The sequence below is a fragment of the Folsomia candida genome, unplaced genomic scaffold (assembly GCF_002217175.1).
Source record: "Folsomia candida strain VU population unplaced genomic scaffold, ASM221717v1 Fcan01_Sc003, whole genome shotgun sequence".
Classification (NCBI taxonomy): Eukaryota; Metazoa; Arthropoda; class Collembola; order Entomobryomorpha; family Isotomidae; genus Folsomia; species Folsomia candida.
Window position 1 is genome coordinate 10,294,784 of NW_019091195.1, and position 20,750 is coordinate 10,315,533.

The 20,750-nt window shown below is 36.9% G+C and overlaps 7 protein-coding genes across 8 annotated transcripts; 4 read left to right on the plus strand and 3 right to left on the minus strand.

Moving 5' to 3' along the window:
• The first annotated feature begins 6 nt into the window (after window positions 1-6).
• Window positions 7-2,885, plus strand: LOC110845955 (cytochrome c). Its single transcript, XM_022092515.2, has 5 exons — window positions 7-145; window positions 785-881; window positions 2,011-2,118; window positions 2,214-2,276; window positions 2,441-2,885. Exons 2-5 carry the CDS (start codon window positions 809-811, stop codon window positions 2,521-2,523), a joined length of 327 nt encoding a protein of 108 aa, XP_021948207.1. The 5' UTR covers window positions 7-145; window positions 785-808; the 3' UTR covers window positions 2,524-2,885.
• Window positions 2,886-8,523, minus strand: LOC110845951 (DNA-directed RNA polymerase I subunit RPA2). 2 transcript variants are annotated; one of them, XM_022092509.2, is made up of 22 exons: window positions 8,208-8,523; window positions 8,003-8,140; window positions 7,717-7,911; window positions 7,388-7,627; window positions 7,119-7,291; window positions 6,885-7,037; window positions 6,681-6,807; window positions 6,449-6,575; window positions 6,269-6,382; window positions 6,059-6,187; window positions 5,711-5,988; window positions 5,432-5,626; window positions 5,210-5,317; window positions 4,895-5,071; window positions 4,692-4,817; window positions 4,371-4,477; window positions 4,158-4,299; window positions 4,029-4,087; window positions 3,811-3,908; window positions 3,629-3,754; window positions 3,438-3,547; window positions 2,886-3,336 (listed from the first exon to the last, which is right to left on the minus strand). In XM_022092509.2, the coding sequence occupies exons 1-22, from the start codon at window positions 8,376-8,378 to the stop codon at window positions 2,932-2,934; spliced, it is 3,498 nt and encodes a 1,165-aa protein (XP_021948201.1). In that variant the 5' UTR covers window positions 8,379-8,523; the 3' UTR covers window positions 2,886-2,931. The 2 variants fall into 2 exon arrangements, with proteins under 2 accessions (XP_021948201.1, XP_035705824.1); XM_035849931.1 differs by lacking the exon at window positions 5,432-5,626.
• Window positions 8,524-8,691: 168 nt separating this feature from the next.
• On the minus strand, window positions 8,692-12,807 carry LOC110845930 (methionine synthase reductase). The gene is made up of 12 exons (XM_022092487.2): window positions 12,662-12,807; window positions 11,518-11,714; window positions 11,329-11,389; window positions 11,169-11,261; window positions 10,981-11,076; window positions 10,787-10,803; window positions 10,373-10,705; window positions 10,071-10,301; window positions 9,394-9,976; window positions 9,105-9,307; window positions 8,896-9,034; window positions 8,692-8,831 (listed from the first exon to the last, which is right to left on the minus strand). Exons 2-12 carry the CDS (start codon window positions 11,680-11,682, stop codon window positions 8,752-8,754), a joined length of 2,001 nt encoding a protein of 666 aa, XP_021948179.1. The 5' UTR covers window positions 11,683-11,714; window positions 12,662-12,807; the 3' UTR covers window positions 8,692-8,751.
• Window positions 12,808-12,971: 164 nt separating this feature from the next.
• LOC110846962 lies at window positions 12,972-15,469 on the plus strand. Its single transcript, XM_022093798.2, has 4 exons — window positions 12,972-13,509; window positions 13,625-14,954; window positions 15,057-15,190; window positions 15,252-15,469. Exons 1-4 carry the CDS (start codon window positions 13,477-13,479, stop codon window positions 15,432-15,434), a joined length of 1,680 nt encoding a protein of 559 aa, XP_021949490.1. The 5' UTR covers window positions 12,972-13,476; the 3' UTR covers window positions 15,435-15,469.
• Window positions 15,470-15,758: 289 nt separating this feature from the next.
• On the plus strand, window positions 15,759-17,366 carry LOC110845921 (cytochrome c). The gene is made up of 2 exons (XM_022092478.2): window positions 15,759-16,977; window positions 17,067-17,366. The coding sequence occupies exons 1-2, from the start codon at window positions 16,827-16,829 to the stop codon at window positions 17,234-17,236; spliced, it is 321 nt and encodes a 106-aa protein (XP_021948170.1). The 5' UTR covers window positions 15,759-16,826; the 3' UTR covers window positions 17,237-17,366.
• Window positions 17,367-17,507: 141 nt separating this feature from the next.
• Window positions 17,508-19,598, plus strand: LOC110846963 (cytochrome P450 2C15). Its single transcript, XM_022093799.2, has 7 exons — window positions 17,508-17,627; window positions 17,709-17,832; window positions 17,933-18,045; window positions 18,114-18,390; window positions 18,471-18,733; window positions 18,799-18,976; window positions 19,043-19,598. Exons 1-7 carry the CDS (start codon window positions 17,528-17,530, stop codon window positions 19,488-19,490), a joined length of 1,503 nt encoding a protein of 500 aa, XP_021949491.2. The 5' UTR covers window positions 17,508-17,527; the 3' UTR covers window positions 19,491-19,598.
• LOC110845884 (transcription initiation factor TFIID subunit 10b) lies at window positions 19,467-20,655 on the minus strand. The gene is made up of 3 exons (XM_022092424.2): window positions 20,509-20,655; window positions 20,058-20,400; window positions 19,467-19,981 (listed from the first exon to the last, which is right to left on the minus strand). The coding sequence occupies exons 2-3, from the start codon at window positions 20,391-20,393 to the stop codon at window positions 19,712-19,714; spliced, it is 606 nt and encodes a 201-aa protein (XP_021948116.1). The 5' UTR covers window positions 20,394-20,400; window positions 20,509-20,655; the 3' UTR covers window positions 19,467-19,711.
• Between the last annotated feature and the right edge of the window lie 95 nt (window positions 20,656-20,750).

Genomic DNA, 20,750 nt, shown 5'->3' on the forward strand with positions numbered 1-20,750 from the left:
AGAAGGAGTTGGCAGCACACCAACACGAATTATTCCATCACACGATCTTGGCACTCGGCTAACTCAGAACTGGGCTCTCCTCACTATTCTAATTTGGTTGCATCAGATCACTCGCTCTCCTCCCATAAAATCGGCCCAATTCCAGGTAAGTCTTGATTTTCACAATTTTAATGAAAAACACTATTTAGACTGAGAAAAGAGCCAAGTACGGCTGTCCTATCGAAGGTCTTGCTGTAGAAAGTTCTTCTTAAAAGTTTTCGGTAATAATATTTAGTGAGTTGGTTAGTTAATATATGGGTTATACTCTTACGATTATTGGTTAGAACAGCATTGAATTAGGTTGAAGTATGAAAGCAAGAATCTAGAACAGAAAAATATACAATTTGACAAATGGAGTTCCGCATCCTGTTTTGAAAACTGTGATCAACTAAAAACTTTCGCTCTTTAATAGCCAGATCAGACAGTACGCCCTGTCAATTTTTACCATCATTTTTACTTTGTCCTGTTGCTCCCCATTATGTAATGTTTCATGTACCATGTGCATGAACAATCGAGTGCTAGACACATGGTTTCGTCTCATATTCCCTGTGATAGGGATTGCATAACGACTGATAAATTAACAGTCTAGTGGACTTGTTACGTCATCAGGCATGGCAATGGCACACGATCACGGCAAGGTTGCTGTTGGTTGGTGGCCTCTAACTATAATTGATTAAATCATACCAGCTAGAGACCGAAATGAGAATGATGAGTAATAATAAGGTAATGTAATGTAATTACACAGGTACACTAAAATCTCGACTCAACAATGGGAATTCCAGCCGGAGATGTTGAAAAGGGAAAGAAACTTTTTGTTCAGAGGTGCGCCCAGTGTCACACAAGTAAGTTCATGTCATCTACTACCAGAGATCCGTGATTAATGAATTTTTTTCTGGGATTAAGGATTAAGGATTAATGTTATTCCGGGATTAGATTAATCCGGGATTAATTAAATAATTCAATTTGGTGGGATTAAGGATTAAGGATTAATTCAAAATTCTCTGAGATTCGGGATTAAGGATTAAGGATTAATTAATCCTGATTAATTCTTGATTAAGGATTAATATTATTATTATATTACTCCATTTAATGCAGTTTAATTGTTTATTGTAGCACATAGGAATATTGAAACATCAAATACATACAAAACAGACAATGTATAGGACTTTTGCATGTCAAATGTGAAGTAAAATTTGATGTTGGCCTAATATTAACACCAATTATGGCACACATTGGTGCAAAAGCTATGCGCCTGGCTTATAAAGAGCCGCTGAATTTGTCAATTTGTTCGACATCAAACAATCTGCCGGTGAAGATGAACGGCAAATTTTTCAGCTCAGTCAGATCACTGTTAACCATGATTAACGACTGAATCAGTATTTTTACGGAAGCAACAATTTAAAGTTAAAGAATTCAACACATCTTAATTTCGGGAGAGGACAGTAGAAAGAGTGGAAAAATATCGTATGTTTGAGAATATGTAATGTTAGTGTTACTTCACTCCATTCTCAGTGATTATTCTCTTGCGAGACTTAATCCTAATCGTGATTAAGAATTAATAATTTGGATACGCTTTGTCGGGATTAAGGATTAAGGATTAATGGCGTGGAAATATTTCGTCGGGATTAATGATTAAGGATTAATTGCATACAATTTTTTGTCGGGATTAAGCATTAAGGATTATTAATCCTTAATCCCAATCCTTAATCCGTTAATCACGATTAATTAATCACGGATCTCTGTCTACTACCGATTAAATCGTTGCAAATAAATAACTCTAAATCGCTCAAAAGCTCGGCATTAGAAAATGAGCTTGTCTTCGTAATTGTTTAGGACAAAAGCAGTCAAACACGCTAAAAATGTATAAATCGTAATCAGGCATGCTGCTGCCGGTGGTTCGCAGTGGTTAACAGCGAAATCATGCAAGTTTTAGTAAGCTACATAAGTACTAAAATATTGCGCTTATTTTAGCCGAGTCTGGTGGCAAGCATAAGACCGGTCCAAACTTGAGTGGTCTTTTCGGAAGGAAGACCGGCCAAGCGTCAGGGTTCGTGTACACGGACGCTAATAAATCGAAAGGTACGTTTACTGTTATATATCTCTGCAATATTCTACTAAGTACCTTCATATACTATATATTTCTGGTGTGACATATAACTGATTTATTTTGGCAGGTATTACTTGGGGAGACGATACCTTGTTTGAATACTTGGAGAACCCTAAGAAATATATTCCTGGTATGTATTTTCAACCATGTTAATTAATTGCTTGTAGAGTAAAAGGGGTTTATAAATTATGTTCGATCTGAACATCCCAGATTCTGATATGCACTGCGATATAGTACTTTCACCTTCGCTGTATTTATATAATCATATTTTAATCATTCTCAACTCCCCACTAGGTACTAAGATGGTGTTTGCTGGTTTAAAGAAGCCCAACGAACGTGCAGACCTTATCGCCTATCTACGCTCTGCTACAAAGTAAAAAATGATTAGTGATATAAATGTTAACTTAATGAAAGAAGGAATGTTAGAAAGTGAATGACAACCATCAAAAGATGTTCTTCATGCAGTAACATTATTAACGTAGACTATACGAGTAGACATTTTTTTGATTTGAACTGTGTTCACAAAGATTTATTGGTTTTGATGTTACAAAGAAATCTGGACAAAGCTTTAGTTTAAAATTGGTTATCCTCCTCAAGTGTATTATTTATGAATTGCATAAGTGCATACTATATATAACTTAATTTGTCAGTAGAAAAAAACATTAGAACTGCAGGATTCAGTTTAATACAGTATACTTTTAAAAATAAATAAAAACTGATTTTGTTGAACATACTGAAATACCGAAATCTCAAGTTCATACAATATTTATTCATTGAGTCTTAAGTTATACAATCTGCACATCTAGTTTTAATTTAATATTTACAGACGCCAACTGTTCAGTCAAATACTTGAAAACATAGGGGATCTCCATTACTTCAATCGAGTCTTGTTTCCCGCATAATGAGCATATTGGTTTTGGTGTTTCTAACAATGTGGTCCCGGTTGCCATTGGTGGAATTATAACAATTGGTGACACGATAGAACCACAATCTAAGCAAATCTGTGTTGTTGTTCTGTCGGATCCATAGAATAATCTGTCCTGTAACAGGTATGACGCTCCATGGGACAATAGGCAGTCCTTCTCCATCTCACCGAAACGCACCCCTCCACCACGTCTCCTCCCTTTGTTGGGCTGATGTGTAACAGAGTCAATTGGACCAGTGGACCTCACCTGCCACTTCTCAGAGACCTATAATTAAAATCATGATTACTAATAACTTGAACAATCACGCGTTAAAATAATGTTAAATTTCCATAATCCAATACATGTACGCTATTTTCACCACTTACCATGTGTCGAAGACGTTGATAGTGAACAATACCGAAAAATATGTCAACTGTTAGTTCTCTGCCGTCAGTTCCACTGTACATCCTCTCTGTTCCATAGTAGTTGTACCCCGCTAGAAATGGTAATTATACCCATACCGTAAAAAATATTTCAGACACAAAAACACCAGTCAACAAGAAATATCAAGTGTTACCTTTCTCTAAAAGTTTTCCAAAATAATCAATAGCTGAATCGTCTTCTGAAAATTTGAATGGAGTGGCATCATGGACCAAACCATGTAACGCTCCTCCCTTACCAGCCAGAATCTCGATCATCATGGCTATCACATATCAAATTAAATCACATTTTTTACCAAATTGTTATTTAATCTCTCACCAATAGTCATTCGAGATGGAAAGCCATGAGGATTGAAAACAATATCAGGAATAAGACCGGATTCTGTAAATGGGAGATCTTCCGATGGCCAAAGGTAACTGCAAATACATTATTTGAGGATAAAACAAAAAGAAAATGCATGATAATCTCGAATGTGCCGATATCAGGCACCACCAAATAGAGGATTTGTACTTAAGAAAATTCACAAATTGACCGACCTACAAATTCCTTTTTGTCCAGCACGACTAGCAAATTTGTCCCCCATTCTTGGGTTTTTCTACGTCAATATATTTTCATTCATTAGTCAAGTTGTAAATATTTGATTCATTGTTGACAGCAGTACTTACGGGAACACGAAAGACGATTACGACATTTGATTTCTCTAATGATCCCATATCGTTGCCTTTCAGCTTGATATTATCCACATAAACTCTTTCCATCCCCCCGAATTTTTTCACAACATACTTTCCTTCTTCTGCGTTGAAAAAACTACACCAGCCAGATTCAACGAATATAATTAACTAATTGGTACCTAATAATTTTTAGCATATGTATGTTACCTAAAGTATGGATCTCCTTTATCTAACTCTACGCCAATGTATGGAAGTCCGTCTGGTCCTAATTTGTTTGCAACTTCTGTGTCCAACGGATCTCTCATGAATGTGCTCTGTTAAGGGAGTTTTTCAATTGGGGATAAATACAGTTAACAGAAGTACTCTACATTTATGGATGTATTTAAGTCCACACTTGGAATAATTGAGTCTTAATTGATCACTTCGGTCGACATTTTTCAAAAATCATTGTTTTCGTTTAAAACAGACAACAAGACTCCATCATATAAATTAGACAATTATCAGAATTTTTCATTCAAATATTCATACCTGGGTTTTTGTATTCTTCAAAACATATTTCAGGTCGATATGTTCAGATTTATAAATACAGCCATGGCCAAATCCTCGTTCAAATGCTGATTTACTAATAATCATGGCATCTTCCATGTCATATCCCTAATAATATTTACATAAATATTGTTATTACAATTTTGCTTGCAATTTGTATTTCTGTAGCTATGTAATATAATTACTGTATAGGATATGACAGCGACAATTGCATTTGTTCCCGATGGATAATCGTCAAGTTTAAGATAATCGTAATGTGCAGGACGGAAGAATGGGGTTCCCGGAAAATACAAACGATATAACTTGTTTTCTGAAAACCTGTGATATGTGTGATACGGAGTTCCCATTGTCTGTTTCCCCATCTGTAAGAAATAAGTTAATTTTTGAGACCCAATTACATTTCCGTTATATCTATTATCTACCCATCGGTACCAAACGTTGTATTTTCAATGATTATTTGTATTCCACTAATCCTAAATCTGTTGTGTATATTTTCATACCTGACACTGGTACATGTTTCGAGGCGATTGGTTATTATCAGGCATTGGTATAAGATTTGCCAAGTGACTTAAAAAGCTCTGTTCATTAATTTCTTGGTGAGTAGTAACCTAAAAAATAATTGAAGTATTTATTAATCTCGTCAGCAACTACTACTACTACTACTAGTAGCATATTCAATTTAAAGAAATTGAATATTGGATATATTGCTAAATTGCTCCTACGCCTGGGTATGCTTCTTCTGGAATGATGCAAATGTCGAGGTACAGTTGTTCCATAGTACCGATATATTCAATTTCATTTGCTTGTAGGTTAATTACAGGTCGCATCATTCTTGCTAGACTAGTATATAGATATAAAGCAGGGTGTTGGCCCTTTTGGCGTTTTGGAATTAGAATAATTTCAGTGTATGTTGGGATCTATATAAATTTAAAGTTTATGATCAAACGATATATGTTGTACGAATTTATATTATCTGACAGTTACTGATAATACCGACTCACCTTGTCATTCTTTATTTTCATTAGTCTCATTTTGTCTACTACTTTCTTTGCTACCTCGTCCGGAATATAACCAAGGATTTTTCCATCTAATATCACTTTGTAGCATTCCTTGATAGGACATGGACAATCTTGTCCAATAGGAGTCATTCCAAATGAGATTAACAAACCAAGAATATGAGTAGAGTCTTGAGTTTCTGTCACAATTCGACAAAACGCACTTAAATGGTTTAAAAGGCCACACGGAGCACCGTCAGGGGTGTGTACGGGACATATAAAACCTGAAAATCAAATTTAACCAACTAATTAACTACTTATTCATTTTGATTGTTCTATTATTCTACAATGTACCCCAAGCATCCGGTTGTAACTGTCTTGCATCCGTTGTTCGAAGTTCTTGAAAAAACGCACCTCTGTGTACTGACCGAAAATGGGCCAAGTAACGAAGACGGTTGAGGTTTTCTACTACAATCGTAAGGCCTGGCAATATAACAGTAAGGAATTTACAAATTTTGTTATATATTTACAATATAAATTATTATTATTAATCATATTTCGTACCTGTTACTTGAGGTAGTCCCTGTCCAGTGTTTAAAGGTACATTTCCAGTCGCTATGAATGCTTCAAAATTTCTTTCAAACTGGAAAGTACTAGCAACGATGCTACCCATTTCACCTAACACAACAACGAGTTCAAACTTATACAAATAATAATGGTAACAAACATAAAATAAGGACTAACTAGGTTGTAATGAAGATGTTGGATCTCTGCATTTTTTTAACACAGCATATTGAATACTCGTCAGCCAATTTAATAATTTGTCTTTAATAATTTGGAGATATAAATGGCCGCCAAGTAAAACTTCTTGCTGCAATGCAAATGAGAGAAATACATTGACAAAAACACTCGATAATAATAAAAACAAAATCATACAAATTATAAGAACTTGTTAAGTATTAAGGCTTTTTCTTACAGTCATAACATGATCTGGGCTCTCTGGACAAGACATATCTTGAACACCACAATATAATTTCTGCATTGCAAATACGAGGAAGTGGAACTTATCCATTGGAGCATCACACTGTATTGCCACGCTCTTCCTACAAATAATGTTACGAAGTTAATTCAATTGACATTCCACATAGATACACGTACATATGCATAATGGAAACCTTACTCTAAAAGGTATTCACAACATTGGGCACTTGTTTTCCACTCTCCAATTATTCGATGAATACGAGACTCGAACTTTTCACCAATAAATTCTTTCGCCTGGTGATGAGAATGTACACCCTGTCGGTGAAGATCACGTAGCATATCAATAATGCACCTGTAATTTATTTAAGGTCAATTAATGAACTCTATAGCTCAAGGTTGCATTATTGATGGTACTTATTATCAAAAAACATACCCCTTCATGAATAAATTGTCGTCATATCCAGCTACACACTGTTTATAAATAAATTCATCCGTCACATCAACCAACGCCTTCATTATCATCATCAAAGGAACAAAGAACAGCTCTCGTCCGACATTGAACATGAGTTTTACGCCACCATCGCTCAAGTAGTGTAATACATTGTTCTGGAATTATTGCATAATCAGAAATCATAATTTGGGTTAAGACAAGGTTTGCATGATTTGAGGAGTTCCAAATAAAGTAATCGTTGTCCAAATTACCAAATAACTACGGTCTTCTCTAACACATCGAATTAGTACACCTTTGTCAGTAAACCCTTTCCCTCGAGATTCCCACGATGATCTTAGCAAGTAAATAGGATAATTTGCTCGTGTCATTAATAACATTCGAATCAATTTCTCGTGTCCTTTAACAATGAAGTATCCACCCCACTCGGTTTCATGCTCTCCCTTCTCTACTAGTTGTGGTGGAGCAAGATTATGTAGGTTACAAAGTTTCGACTGCAGAAACAAAACGAAAAATTATAGAATCAGGCCTACTCATATTGATGTTAACTGTAAGTATTAGTAAGTATCAACATGTGACACACCTTCACCATTACAGGAATTGGACCTAAACATTTCTCTACAGTTGGTTGTTGTGACCCATTTATCCACCACGTCAAATATGCGTAGAAATCACCTTTATACGATGAATATCTCTGTCTACATTCAGTTGGATACACCTTGTAATCCTTACAGCCAATAGCTCCATTAGGGACTTTAGGGGAAGTCAATCGTGCATCCTGAATAAAATTACAACAATATGGGCTTCAATTAAATTACAACGATGCACCATTGTCATAAGACTCGATAATGCATGCCAAGCAAACGTACGCTGATACTCAATGTGATCCGATCTCTTGACGGAAGTTCGAAAGAAATTGCTGGCAGCTCTTTTATGACTTTCTTTAGACCCTCGTTGCACGCCCAGTTAAAGGAACGAATATGTGGACTTCCCAGGTCATCCAAAGCCTAGAAAAAATGTATTGTTGAATTCAAATCAAACATCATCAAAAATTTCTCTTCCTTCTGGACATACCGGTTCTGAAACTTTAGGAACTCGTCCCCACTCTGGTTTTAACTGTGTTAAGCGCGGATGCTTTGGGATCCGCTCCCACAATTTTTCCGATACAACGGGAGGAGTTACTTTACTGGGGAGATGTCGGGACTTTGTGCTTGTCGACGAAAATCCACTACTGCTTTGTCTCATCTTTGTTAAAATATCACCAAATGCAAGAACGGGTACGATTGTTGAACATGTTCCGAAACATAAATTAAAAACACATGAAGGTTTATTATTAGTCAAACCAGAATGCAGAAGCAGCCCACGTGCAGTGTTGTGCGAGAGTGATCTTGGAGTTTGAGAAGTGACATGGTCCCGGTGGGGAATCTTGAGATGAACAGAGTGCAATGCGATATGATAAATCTTGGTGAGACATTTATGGCATTTGTCTCACTTTTACTATCTGATCACTCTTCAACTGACTTCTGGAGAAAGCAATATAATTTTAAAATACATCAAACTCATTTGAAATCTTAGTCTTTATTCAGGGTGGACCTTCACCACAAAAAATGTGAAAAAATTAGCTCCACACATCTTGAAGATATCTTTTCTGAGAAACTAACTCGGTCACCAATGTCTTTGCTTCCTCCTCAGACACACCTAGACAAAATTAAATAATGGTTTTAGGCTAAATGATAGAACAATTTATTATTTACATTGGTACCTTTAATTGATTGGACACACTGTGTCAACACTTCTCTAACATTTTTTGCCATATTCTTCGCATCTCCACAAACGTACAGATAGCCGTTTTTCTCAAATAGTATGCTGACTACTTCTGCCTTGTTCTTTTCCATGTTATGCTGCAATACAGTGTTATATAATGGCATAAGTTTGAAACATATCCCGATGAACTCTTGCACCATCACTTACCTGAACATATTTATATTTTTGATCATCAGAATCACGGGAAAATGAAGTATACAATCCAGTTATGGCATTTTCTTTGACTAAGGTGTCAAGTTCATTTGCATAAAGGTAATCCAAAGCTTGATGTCGACAACCAAAGTAGACAAACATCTCTCCCACTTCATTGTGGCCCATCTTTTTTTGCTCGTTTCTATGTTGTGCAAATCCTGGGACCAATTTCGTCATTACTTATTATGTGTGTTTATACTTCAATGTCAGGTAAGTAAATGTATTTACAGGCCTAGTGTATTACCAACGAAAGGAGCAATTCCAGTTCCTGGGCCCACTAATATCATTGGACTTGACAAATCAGTCGGAAGCCTGAAATTATGATTCTTACGTCGATAAATTACAATCTGCTGGTCAGACATCGCATCATCTCTACTCTCTCCTTGAATAGATATTTTTGCAAAGTCTGAATTTAGCAAGCTTTCCTCGTCACTTATGGCAGAAGCATTATCATCATTTGTATGAGTAATCAACATTTTCCGCACAAGTTTATAGAGCCAGCCTGTACAAACTCCAACTCTGGAATACTTTCTCCCTTCCGCCTCTGTGAATGTAATCACATTAAAAACAAAAGTGAAGGAGTCTTTGTTTTGAAGAGGTGATGAAGAAATCGAATAGGCACGTGGAATGAGTCGCGGTAGATGTTCAATTAGGGCTTGTGGCGATGGATTGCAAGATGGATATTCCAGGAGAATGTCCAGCAAAGAAAGTCCTGGAAATCGGATCGTGCTTTCAAATAAAGACCCCCCTTGTCTGCTGCATAGCTCTAGCAGCTTATTCTTTTCCGATTCGACGCTAGTAAACTCGGACAGAAGTCGTAAAAAGTTCTATATAAAGACAATATTTTTTATAACATATTATGTTGGACATAGTGATTGCTATAAATTGTAAGGCATTAACGATGCATAAATAAATAGGCACCTTTTTTGGCGGAGTTCGAATGTCACTAAAGTAGAGGAATATTTGCCGTATAGAAATTCCTGGGGGGAGAAAGACCGGAATCTTTCCTTTGGCACCTTGTTTCACGCTCAGAATTGCAATTTTGTCTGCAACTTCAGATAAATTTAGTCTTTTGATTAATCGATCCACTTCATCAGCTTCGTTGGGACACACGACACTGATGGCGTCACCAGGTTCAAAGTCAAACTTCAGCTAAAAGTTATGTATTCAGATATAAATTCAGCTTTGAAGCGATATATAAATTGAATTATTATGCGGCATACTGATTGGAATTTTAAGGTTATCTCCAGCGCAGTTTTGACAGCTCCAGGCTGAGTGAGACATCTTGCCTTTGAAATTTGGGCAGTGACAGGTAGCCCTTCAATGAGTGGGTACGGCTGAATGGGATCTTCCAAATCCACAGGCATCACTTTTAAATTATTATCAAATTCCAAGAGTAACGATTCAGGGGGACAAACAGGGAGTTGGAGTCCTCCTCTGGCGCTTTCTTTGTTTTTCGTAGCCATCATAGTGTCAACACTTTCTGGCCTCAAAAGTCTCGAAAGCGAGGTCCACAAATCTTCAATCCAATCTTCCACAACCAACTCTAATCCAACCTGTTTGGAACATCATTCTTATTTAGCAACAATTCTATGTGACGTAGAAAGCTTTTTTTTACAAATATTAACACTCCTTACAGCATCATCCGCCCAGCCTGAAATACATAAATGCACACATAAATACACAAATCTAATTTCGTACTTATAAATTGAAGGATACATGATATAAGGACAAACAATCACACATTTTTGACCTCGTCATTCAATATTAAGTAAGTACACGGTCGACGAGTGAAGATAAACCTAATAAGTTGCAATAGTAAACCACTAACCAGGAGGGTAAAAAGCAGTGGCTCCAAGCTCCTGGAACCGTTTATTAAGTTCTTTTCCGCAGTTGCAAAATTGATTATAATTTGTATCTCCAAGGCCTATGAATTGAAGGACCATGTAAGAATTACCTTTATACATGAAATATTACAATACATAGATATACATGTTGCATGCATGTCAGATATTTTACCTAATACTGTGTAATGAACTGTAACCAGCGAATCTGGTAAGAGTGCCTTTCTCCTAATTTTTCTCCAAAATCGGTCCCCGTTTTCAGGTGGTTCTAATATTAAATCAGGAAGCAGGGGGAGTATTAATATTTTTCTCACATTTAAAAAAATCAATCGTACCTCCGTCTCCAGTTGTGGATGAAACTATCACTATCGGAGAGTTGAACAGCGTCAGTTCTTTCTGCAATAAATTATAACAAGGGGAATAACGTATTATTTATAATTATAAAATATATTATTTGGTAATCGATGCCAATACATATTCTAACTTGCACAAATTATGCATAAATTGCAGATATATGCACTTACTACATCTCGAATATCATTAAGTGGAAAGGCTTGCGTTTTAAAGTCATAAGTCGGAGCCGCCTGGACAATGGACTCCGCAATAGCCTCCGCTTGACCTGTCTGGCTCCCATAAAACACTACGAATGAAAGTTCTTTGACAGAATCCACTAAACTGATTTTGGTCATTTTTATTGAAATCAAGCTGCAATTTGTTATATCTAAATAGTTGTATAGTTTTTGTTCTGTGATGAACTACCGATATTGAGGGTATTCACGCACCCTTGGTAACTACGTAAACAGCGTAAAATCCGTAAACTTACAAACGTTTACAAACGGCTTCCCGTGAATTCACTTTTGCAATTATTTTCGTAAAAATTTATCTGATAATTGAAACAAAATGCTGATCATTTCCAGAAAACGGAAATTAATGGAAGAAATTTGTGGAGCTGCATTTATTGATATAATATATACCACGAACAGTGGAGGCTGTTCCTATAAAAATTTCAACCCTCCTAAATTCTAATCCTAAGTTATTTTTCGACTCCTCACTAAATCTTAGCTGAATATATAATTTATTAGAAATCGGTATGGGTACCCCTTCCTTATTGTCCATCTGGTTATTTTTTGTTCATTTTTGACTTCATATTCTTTGATGAGAAGCTATTAAGTATCACCGTTCCGAATTTCAGCTTTTTGAGACAAGTTATGAAAATCGGTATGGGTGACCCCCTCGGGTCCCGGATGTGAAAATTTTACCGATTTCACTTCATATTCTTCCATTAGGGGCCTTTAGCAGCTTCTATACGAAATTTCAGCTCGATTGGATGATTTTGAAAGTCCGGTATGGGTCACCCCCTCGGGTACCTCTGCTTGAAAAATTTTCCAATTTCACTTCGTATTCTTTGATTAGGAGTCACTAGCAACATATATTGCCAAGTTTCTGCATCGAACAATTTTTTTTCTTCCCCAAATTGAGTTTACAAAATACTTTACAAAATTAAAAGACGCCTGTGAGCTGCGTAAGTTTACAAAAGTTTGTAAACTGGTTTTCCTTGGCAATTTTTGTAAAAGTTTGTAAACGTTTGTAAGTTTACGGATTTTACGCTGTTTACGTAGTTACGAAGGAGGGCGTGAATTGCCTCTTTATAATTTTTATCAGATGAACAGAGAGCCAAATAAATCGATCAATCTCAATTTTCCTTATGAGAAACGTGAATTGGATTACACGGAATGGACTGACTGATTTAGCAGAAAGTATGTAAGAGCTGCTCTATACTAAAGTTATAGACTAAATTGCATGCAAGAATAACAGGAATATATGTAGGACGGCTTGCAGCTCGTCTTTTATAAAGCTATACAAGGAAATAACAATAAGGATTTTTATGTTTATGATAAAGGAAATTAAAATTAAATATACCTTTTGCTCTGTTTAAATTTATTGCGAGAACTGAACTATCTAACAAAACTGCCACGTGCTTTTTACCACGATCTTGAACCTTTACTGGATGGGTTGTGTATATGCTGATGATGTTATACGTAATAAACCCGGTTTGGGAATGCATTTTATTATATGGCCAATGTCAACAGCTAAATAACTCGGGTAAAAAATGCTGGAATGGAATGGAAAAGGGTTGAGCTGATGATAAAATAGTCAGATGGTCTTAATGCATTCATACAAATTACTGCATAATCCGGCATATGTGGGCAAAGACGCAGATAATGTAAATAGAGTGAAATTACATCTAAACGATTACGATTATATTATAATAATTAAAGACAGTTAAGTAGTAATTTCCTTTTTCATGTGTACCAGACAATATTGGCTTGGTGTATACAAATAAACATATATACATACCAAAGTATTTACATGTGTATATACGGTCAGTGAATACCAGTAGCATTATTACTACGGAATGCAATAAATAATACCCAAACCATGCTTGATTAAATTAAAATACGCTCATCAATACGCAGTAAATAATGAATTTTTTAAATCCATTAACTTTCCCTGAGGTAATTGACAATACATATATTCAAAAGGAATAAACGTAAAGCAGTATGACTACATAGTAATAATTTACATGTTTCATGCGACATAGACATAACATTTAATATTGTTTGTATGCAGATTCTGGGTACCATATTCCAGTTTCTAGACATTCAAGAGCTACTAAAATGTCGCAAAGTCTGCAAGTTGTGGAATCTCGAAACATCACAGTTTATCGGGGAGCGAAAACTAATCTGCATCAACGATGCGACGAAATTAGGGCAACTTTATGATCTCATAAATCGTAATGCGACGCAACCATTTCGGGCATTTGAACTTTGGTCCTTTCCAATTGACCTCGACAATGAACAAGTAATGAAATATGTCTCAACCTGTGGGCCTTACTTTCATCACTTGACACTCAATTTTGAAAAAGAGTCAAAAAATCTGCTCAACATTCGGACCCTTCGAGATCTCTTGCTGTATGATCTTCCCAATCTCAAATCACTCTCCATACGACAGTTACCATCAATAATTCTCGCTCAAAAGTGGATATTTCCACCCGAAGGAGAACTGAAATTCATTCAACCCCTGTTATGGAACTTGCAAACATTGACGCTCTACTCGGACGAAGAGTTCAATTTCAACTTTATATCCAACTTATTTCGAGCAATGGTTCATCTAAAACGAATCTTTGTCGAATATGGTGACGAACCAAAAGATTTTAAGAAAACCATCCTCGCTGCAATATTTTCATGTTCTGCTCACCTCCGAGAGTTGGAATCGTTGCAGTACTTTTTACATAATCCTGGATCTGGATCGCAAAATTGGGCCTGGACCCCTGAGGAGTGTTTAAAGCTTGTGGGTTGTGGGTTTTTATTGAAATCTATAAAGTTACACCCCACTGGTAAACTGGAAACCAGGACCATGTTTAATTTGCTGGAAAAGTTGCAAACTCTGACCACCCTGAAACTCCGAGTGCATGACCAACTGAGATGCCCAATCATGGCGTCCTTGACTTCAGTGATACTGTATGACTATGAAGGCTCATTAGTGTTTATGGACAACCTTCCCAACTTGAGGCATTTGGGGCTTTGTGAATACTCGCCTGCAAAATTTCTCACACCGGAAAACATAGTTTCCAACAATCAGCACCTTGGATTGCTTTCTCTCAACTTTTACGGCTCATACGCAGTGTCTAACCACTTGTTTCGTGCAATTGCGAAAACCTTCCCTCAACTTCGAATACTTAACTTTTGGTATATTAACAATGAGAAGCTCAGAACTGTGATTGAAAACTTTCCATTCCTCGAAGAACTGACAATCAATGTCGTTTGTGTTGATGATGACGCTCTCACGGGTTTCCCCCTTGAACTCTGTGAGCAAATGGAACGCATGGGAAATTACCATCAGATCATGCAGCAAGCTCATACTTTTCCTCGCACGCAACCGTTCATCGGAGATTTAGCAAGTGGGTTGCGTAACTTATTTTTTGATTGAAAGTGACGACGACCGACCTGGTGATGCTATTGTGCTGAGTTGTTTTGTAATTACAATTACAATTGTATTGCAGATTTAAGACGTTTGGAGATGCATGCTGCGTGTTTGGCTGATTGGAAGTGGAGCAACTTTAGTGACGTTTCAGTGTATTTTGGTCTCATGCAACTAACAAACTTGACAAGTTTGTCACTTTACGAATTTAAATGGGTATGATAAACTTAATATGCAAAGCGTGGTATTATTTGTGCTTAATTCATATTTCATACAGATTACAGAAACTGCGATATTCCAACTATGTAAAACGCTTCCATTAATTTACTTGAAACTGGATTCCCGAATGTTCCCAGAAACATTGATATCTGGAATTAAAGAAATTCGTCCAGATATTAGACTGGAAACTGTAACTGATGAATTTGAATCATACAATACATTTTATGTTTGCATGCGCTAACTAATTTGTTGAATAAAAACCTACTACAGTGCAGACATCGTTTTCGTCTCTTCTTAAATTCTAAAACCACCCTGTTGGGACCCTCGACCTAGCCTATATTTTAGCGTATTTGCAGATAATGTGCATCGGTTTCTTCCCAATACATGGCAGAATAATTCAGCTTTTTTAGCCCGAGTCAGGGCTTATGTACCCGTCATGTCCGTCTGTCTGTCCGTCTGTCTGTCTGTCTGGTTTGCGATAACTGCCGTTAAACTAATCCGATCGACTTGAGATTTTGCACAAATGTAGTATGGGTCAAATGAGGAGTTAAGTTCGAAGATGGGCGAAATCGGTCAAGTGGTTGACCGGTGGGGGTCATATAGGTGGGTGGGGTATTGCATCAAAATTTCAAAATTGCCGGAGAAAGCTGAAATTTGGCGCAGAGGTTGATAATGGTTTCTAATGAAGGAATGCAAAGCAAAATTCCAAAAATTTTCATGTGGAGGGACCCTAGGGGGTGACCCATACCGATTATTAAAACTTATCCAATCGAGCTGAAATTTGGTACATAGGTTGTTAATGACTACCAATAGAAGAATATGAATTGAAATTGGACACATTTTCACCTGGACAGACCCTATGGGGTGACCTATACCAATTTTTCAAATTCGTCAAATTGAGCTGAAATTTGGTAGACAAGTTGGTAATAGCTCCTAATGAAGTAAAATAAGCAAAATTTTCACCTGGAGGACCTTATTGGGCGACCCAATAAGGTGACCAGGGAGAAAAATATGTGTTGTGCACGAACAAAAGCATATGACCCTAGTCACCCGCATACCTGGAATTTATATATGTTACATTGAATGTTGGTAACATAATATCCTGAAAGTTTTAAGAAAAAATATACACTCGTTTCAAAGTTATACTGGTGACCAAGGGAAAAAAATGTGTGCACTAACAAAAATTTAGTGATAGTGGATAAATTTTAGTATATGGGTTAGTAAAGGCTCTTAATTGAAGAATTCGAAGTTTTAAAAATTTTAATTTGAAAACAGATTTACGCCTGACTCGGGCTATATCAAGTCTGCACTGTAGGTTTTAATGTGTGAAAACCAGTCGGGTCCCCCGTCACTTGTTGGGTCCCCTTGACAAAAAGTTCGACAATCTAAGTTAGATTGTCGAACTTAGATTACCTAACCTTATATTAGTAAAATGTTAGCACCAATAAAATTGGAAATGTTTTTTTTAAATATTTTTTGTTCCCTTGACAACGTGTTTGGTAGCTATCACAAGCAGGCTTGTAACTTGCCGAAATAAAATGCACAAGAACAATAAAAATTCAAGGTGGTCCTTTTGAGCTAGTGTAACCCGTAAGTTGACGAATTTTGACCTACTCCAAGTGATCTCTGAAGGATGGGCATATCAGGAGACGTTGAAAAGGGTAAGCAACTCTTCGTCCAGCGATGTTCTCAGTGTCATACCCTGGAGAAGGGTGGAAAACACAAGGTTGGGCCCAATCTCAACGGAATCTTTGGGAGGAAAACAGGCCAAGCTGCGGGGTTCGGTAATTCATCCATATTGTTTAAAATCATCATCTCAAATCGAGATAGTGTCGGGTAAAATTCTTTAACTGTCTGAAATTATATATCACAGACTACTCTCAAGCCAACAAATCCAAAGGAATCACATGGAGCGAGGATACCCTATTTGAGTACCTTGCTGACCCAAAGAAATATATTCCGGGGACAAAGATGATCTTTGCTGGAATCAAGAAGGAGCAAGAACGAGCCGATCTGATCTCCTATCTGAAATCTGCGACATAAATATTGACTTTTTTTGTACATATGTGGACAAATTTCTTGTAGCAATACGTTCATACTCAAATTACCATCACAATGTATGTATTATAAGCCTGTACACTCTAAATTTCACAGTAAATTTGTAGCAAACTGAGTTAAGCAGTGTGTGCCTCTACATTGTGGGCTTCTACATTTGTGATGATAATATCTTATTTAATAGTTGTAAAATGCAAACCATTATGCATTAGTTGTTGAGCATTGAATCAGTTACATACATAGTGAATTCATAAGACTTATTAAATCGTTTAAATTAAAATGACCATTATTTTAGTATATCTTGCAGCAGTGATGCTCACAGCACTAGGCATCTTAATTGCATATAGAAAGTGCATACTTCGTTCCAAAGCCATACCAAGTTCGTTAACCGAAATTCAACTTTTAACGCGTTCTTTATTTTGTGTTTAAATATATTTTTATATCTGACATGATTTTTCAGAAATTTGGGGAGTTCCCATTTTAGGAATACTTATGCATCTAAAGAGCTACGACTATCAAAAAATACTCACCAATGTCCTAAGAAACAAAGGAAAAATTTGCGCTGTTCAATTGGGGTCGTACGAGTAAGCTTTTATGTACTCTCAATATTTTTTAGACAAACAAGTACAGTTGTTTGATTACAATTAAATTACATAATAATTAATCCAATTATTTGATGAAAAGATGTTTATGGCTAAATGATCATAAAGTAATTCGCGAGGCCTGGAGCAACCCTGCTTGTTGTGGAAGACCAAAAATGCAAGGAATCGTTGACAGAACTGCTGGGTTTTTAGGAGGTCAGAATCACGAAAATCGCTATATGTCATTATAGCAAGAATATGCATATGATTAAAATTCTGTACAGGAATAATATTCAACGAGGGACAGGACTTTAAGGAACAGCGGAGTTTTACCGTCTCTCACTTGAAAGACTTGGGACTAGGCAAACAGTGCATGGAGGGCGTTATTAGTTCAGAAGTGGACACAGTTATCGAAACATTAGTTCAAACTAAGGGCCAGCCCCTCTCCACTCGTCACTTGTTTAATGTGGCATCGCTCAATGTTCTATGGGGGATTATCAGTGGGGACAGATATCGGCATGATGATCCAGCTTTGAATAATTTAGTGGAATCTATCACAAGGTAGGATTAACATGCCATCTTTTAATTTACTGCACAATGCATACAATATAATAGCCATAAGACATTTCAAATGAATTCAGAAACATGGAACTTCAGGGTGGTGCAATGGTTGGATTTTTTATTCCATGGCTAGCACATTGGTTTCCAAATCTAGTCGGATGGACATCGTATTTATCTGATGCTAATAAGGTGTTCAAGTTTTGGCGACAATTTGCTAAACGCAGAATTAAATCTTTTGAAATGGCTGACAAGGGGCATGGACCAACTTGCTTTGTGGACATGTATATTCAGCACGTTAAACAGTGCAAGTCACTGACATCAAGCTTTTTCGGAGACAAAGGAGGTGCACTAAGCAAAACTTAAACAAATATATGATTAAATATGCTATATATTTTATAACGTTTTCAGAACTTTCACTAGCCTCAACTTTGCAAGATTTATTCATTGCTGGAACCGAAACTACTTCAGCCACACTTTCTTGGCTCATGCTACACCTCGCAGTGTTTCAAAATTATCAGGAAAATATTTATCAAGAAATTTGCCATGTCGTTGGTGACAGAAAACCGTCCTTGGGTGACAGGAGAAAGTAAATTAATTAACAAAAAAATATTAGGCATATTTACTATTAATAATACGTTGAAAAAAACTGTAGAATGCTGCTGACGGAAGCTTTCATCTCAGAGACGATGCGACATGTCACCCTCGCTCCTCTCGGCATGGTTCACTGCACGACGGATGATGTTGACCTCTGTGGCACATACTTTATCCCAAAGGGTACAATTTTACATGCAAACATTTGTGCTGCACATCACGACCCGTCGCAGTGGGAACGTCCCCATCACTTTTTCCCAGAAAGGTTCATTTCTTCTGACGGAAGCAAGCACCTTCAGCATGACAGCTTTCTCCCATTTTCCTTCGGAAAACGTCGCTGTCCTGGTGAGTTATTAGCAAGGCACGAGTTATTTCTTTTCCTAGTGGGAATTATTCATCAGTTCTCAGTTACGATCGATCCATCTGAGATTGAGGATTGTCTTAAACCAAAATTAGGGGTTTCCGCTACTCCTAAGCCACACTTGTTAGAATTTCATCAACGCCAATGACATTGATCTTTATTATACTACAAATTTTTTCATAGATACATTGTATACACACATATAGCAGTACGTTCTTTCGAAAATAAAACCTAACCAGTATTCGTTTTCATAGTACATTTACTCTAACTTATTCATAATATTAGTAAGATAATAAGTGATATATTATATATTATACGTCTAGGTAATCGGCAACGTCAATACAGAAGACCAGACAAATAGTACAATAATTACACGTAGTAGGGTGGTTTCTTTACAGAAATTCCATAGTCGTTAAGTATAGGTATCAAGTCTTCCAATGTGAGTGTGTACTTTTTGTCTTTAACTTTTGTCTTTCCACCAGCGGGAGGCATTGCTTTAAGCTTACAATGTGTAAATGCTTCGTTGATAATATCGGAAATGAACTTTTGAGAAGCAATGGAGATCATACGAGATATACGGGGGTCGGTCGACTCGAACCCAGCTTGGTGGAGATAGTAATTCGCCACCGCATCAGGAATCTGCAGTACATGAGGACAGTGTTATTTATTTGTAATATTCATTGTTTTGGCATAATAATTAAAAACTAAACGGTACCGTTGGGGTGTAATCTTCCAACTGGACCAAGAAATCTGATAAAGCAAAACCAGCACTGTCGGGATTTGAGTTGCCATATGTATACGACGTTGACGATCCAGTACTAGATCCATACCCGTTATCGTACAACATGTTAATATCTGGTTCTGTTTTCACTTCTGGTATACTTGCCCCTGTCGCCGCCCCAATAACGATCTGTTGACCACCTGAGGCCGTATTGTAAATTCCGTGTTGGCTGCCGCTAATAACAATAGTGGGTGCAGCGACTGACCCCCCTTGTACTGCGGCTGGAGATGTGTCCGAAAACTGCATGTTTGGCTGATGACCGGAGTCCATTTTATGCCTGTTTTAATTTAAAAAAGATTTATAGTACACAATACTAAAATCTTGTAAAACCATAAATGAAAGAAATTGACTGTTTCGTTTTACCACAATAATATTTTAAACTCACCTTCAGAAAAAATATTTTTCGTATATGTTTATTGATAAAACGACGATTCGTTCAAACAGGCTGTTTTCACCAGTCAAATAAACAAGAGTGAAAATGAGTTTATTAATGAGATGGTGAGTGCGAGGAGCGAGCGCCTCTCTGAGAATCGGAGAGGAACTGGTGAAGCAGAGTTGAAATTGGCGGCAGTGGAGACGGTGACGTCAAGAACAGGGGCCCCAGCCACGCCCCAGATTTGCACCACC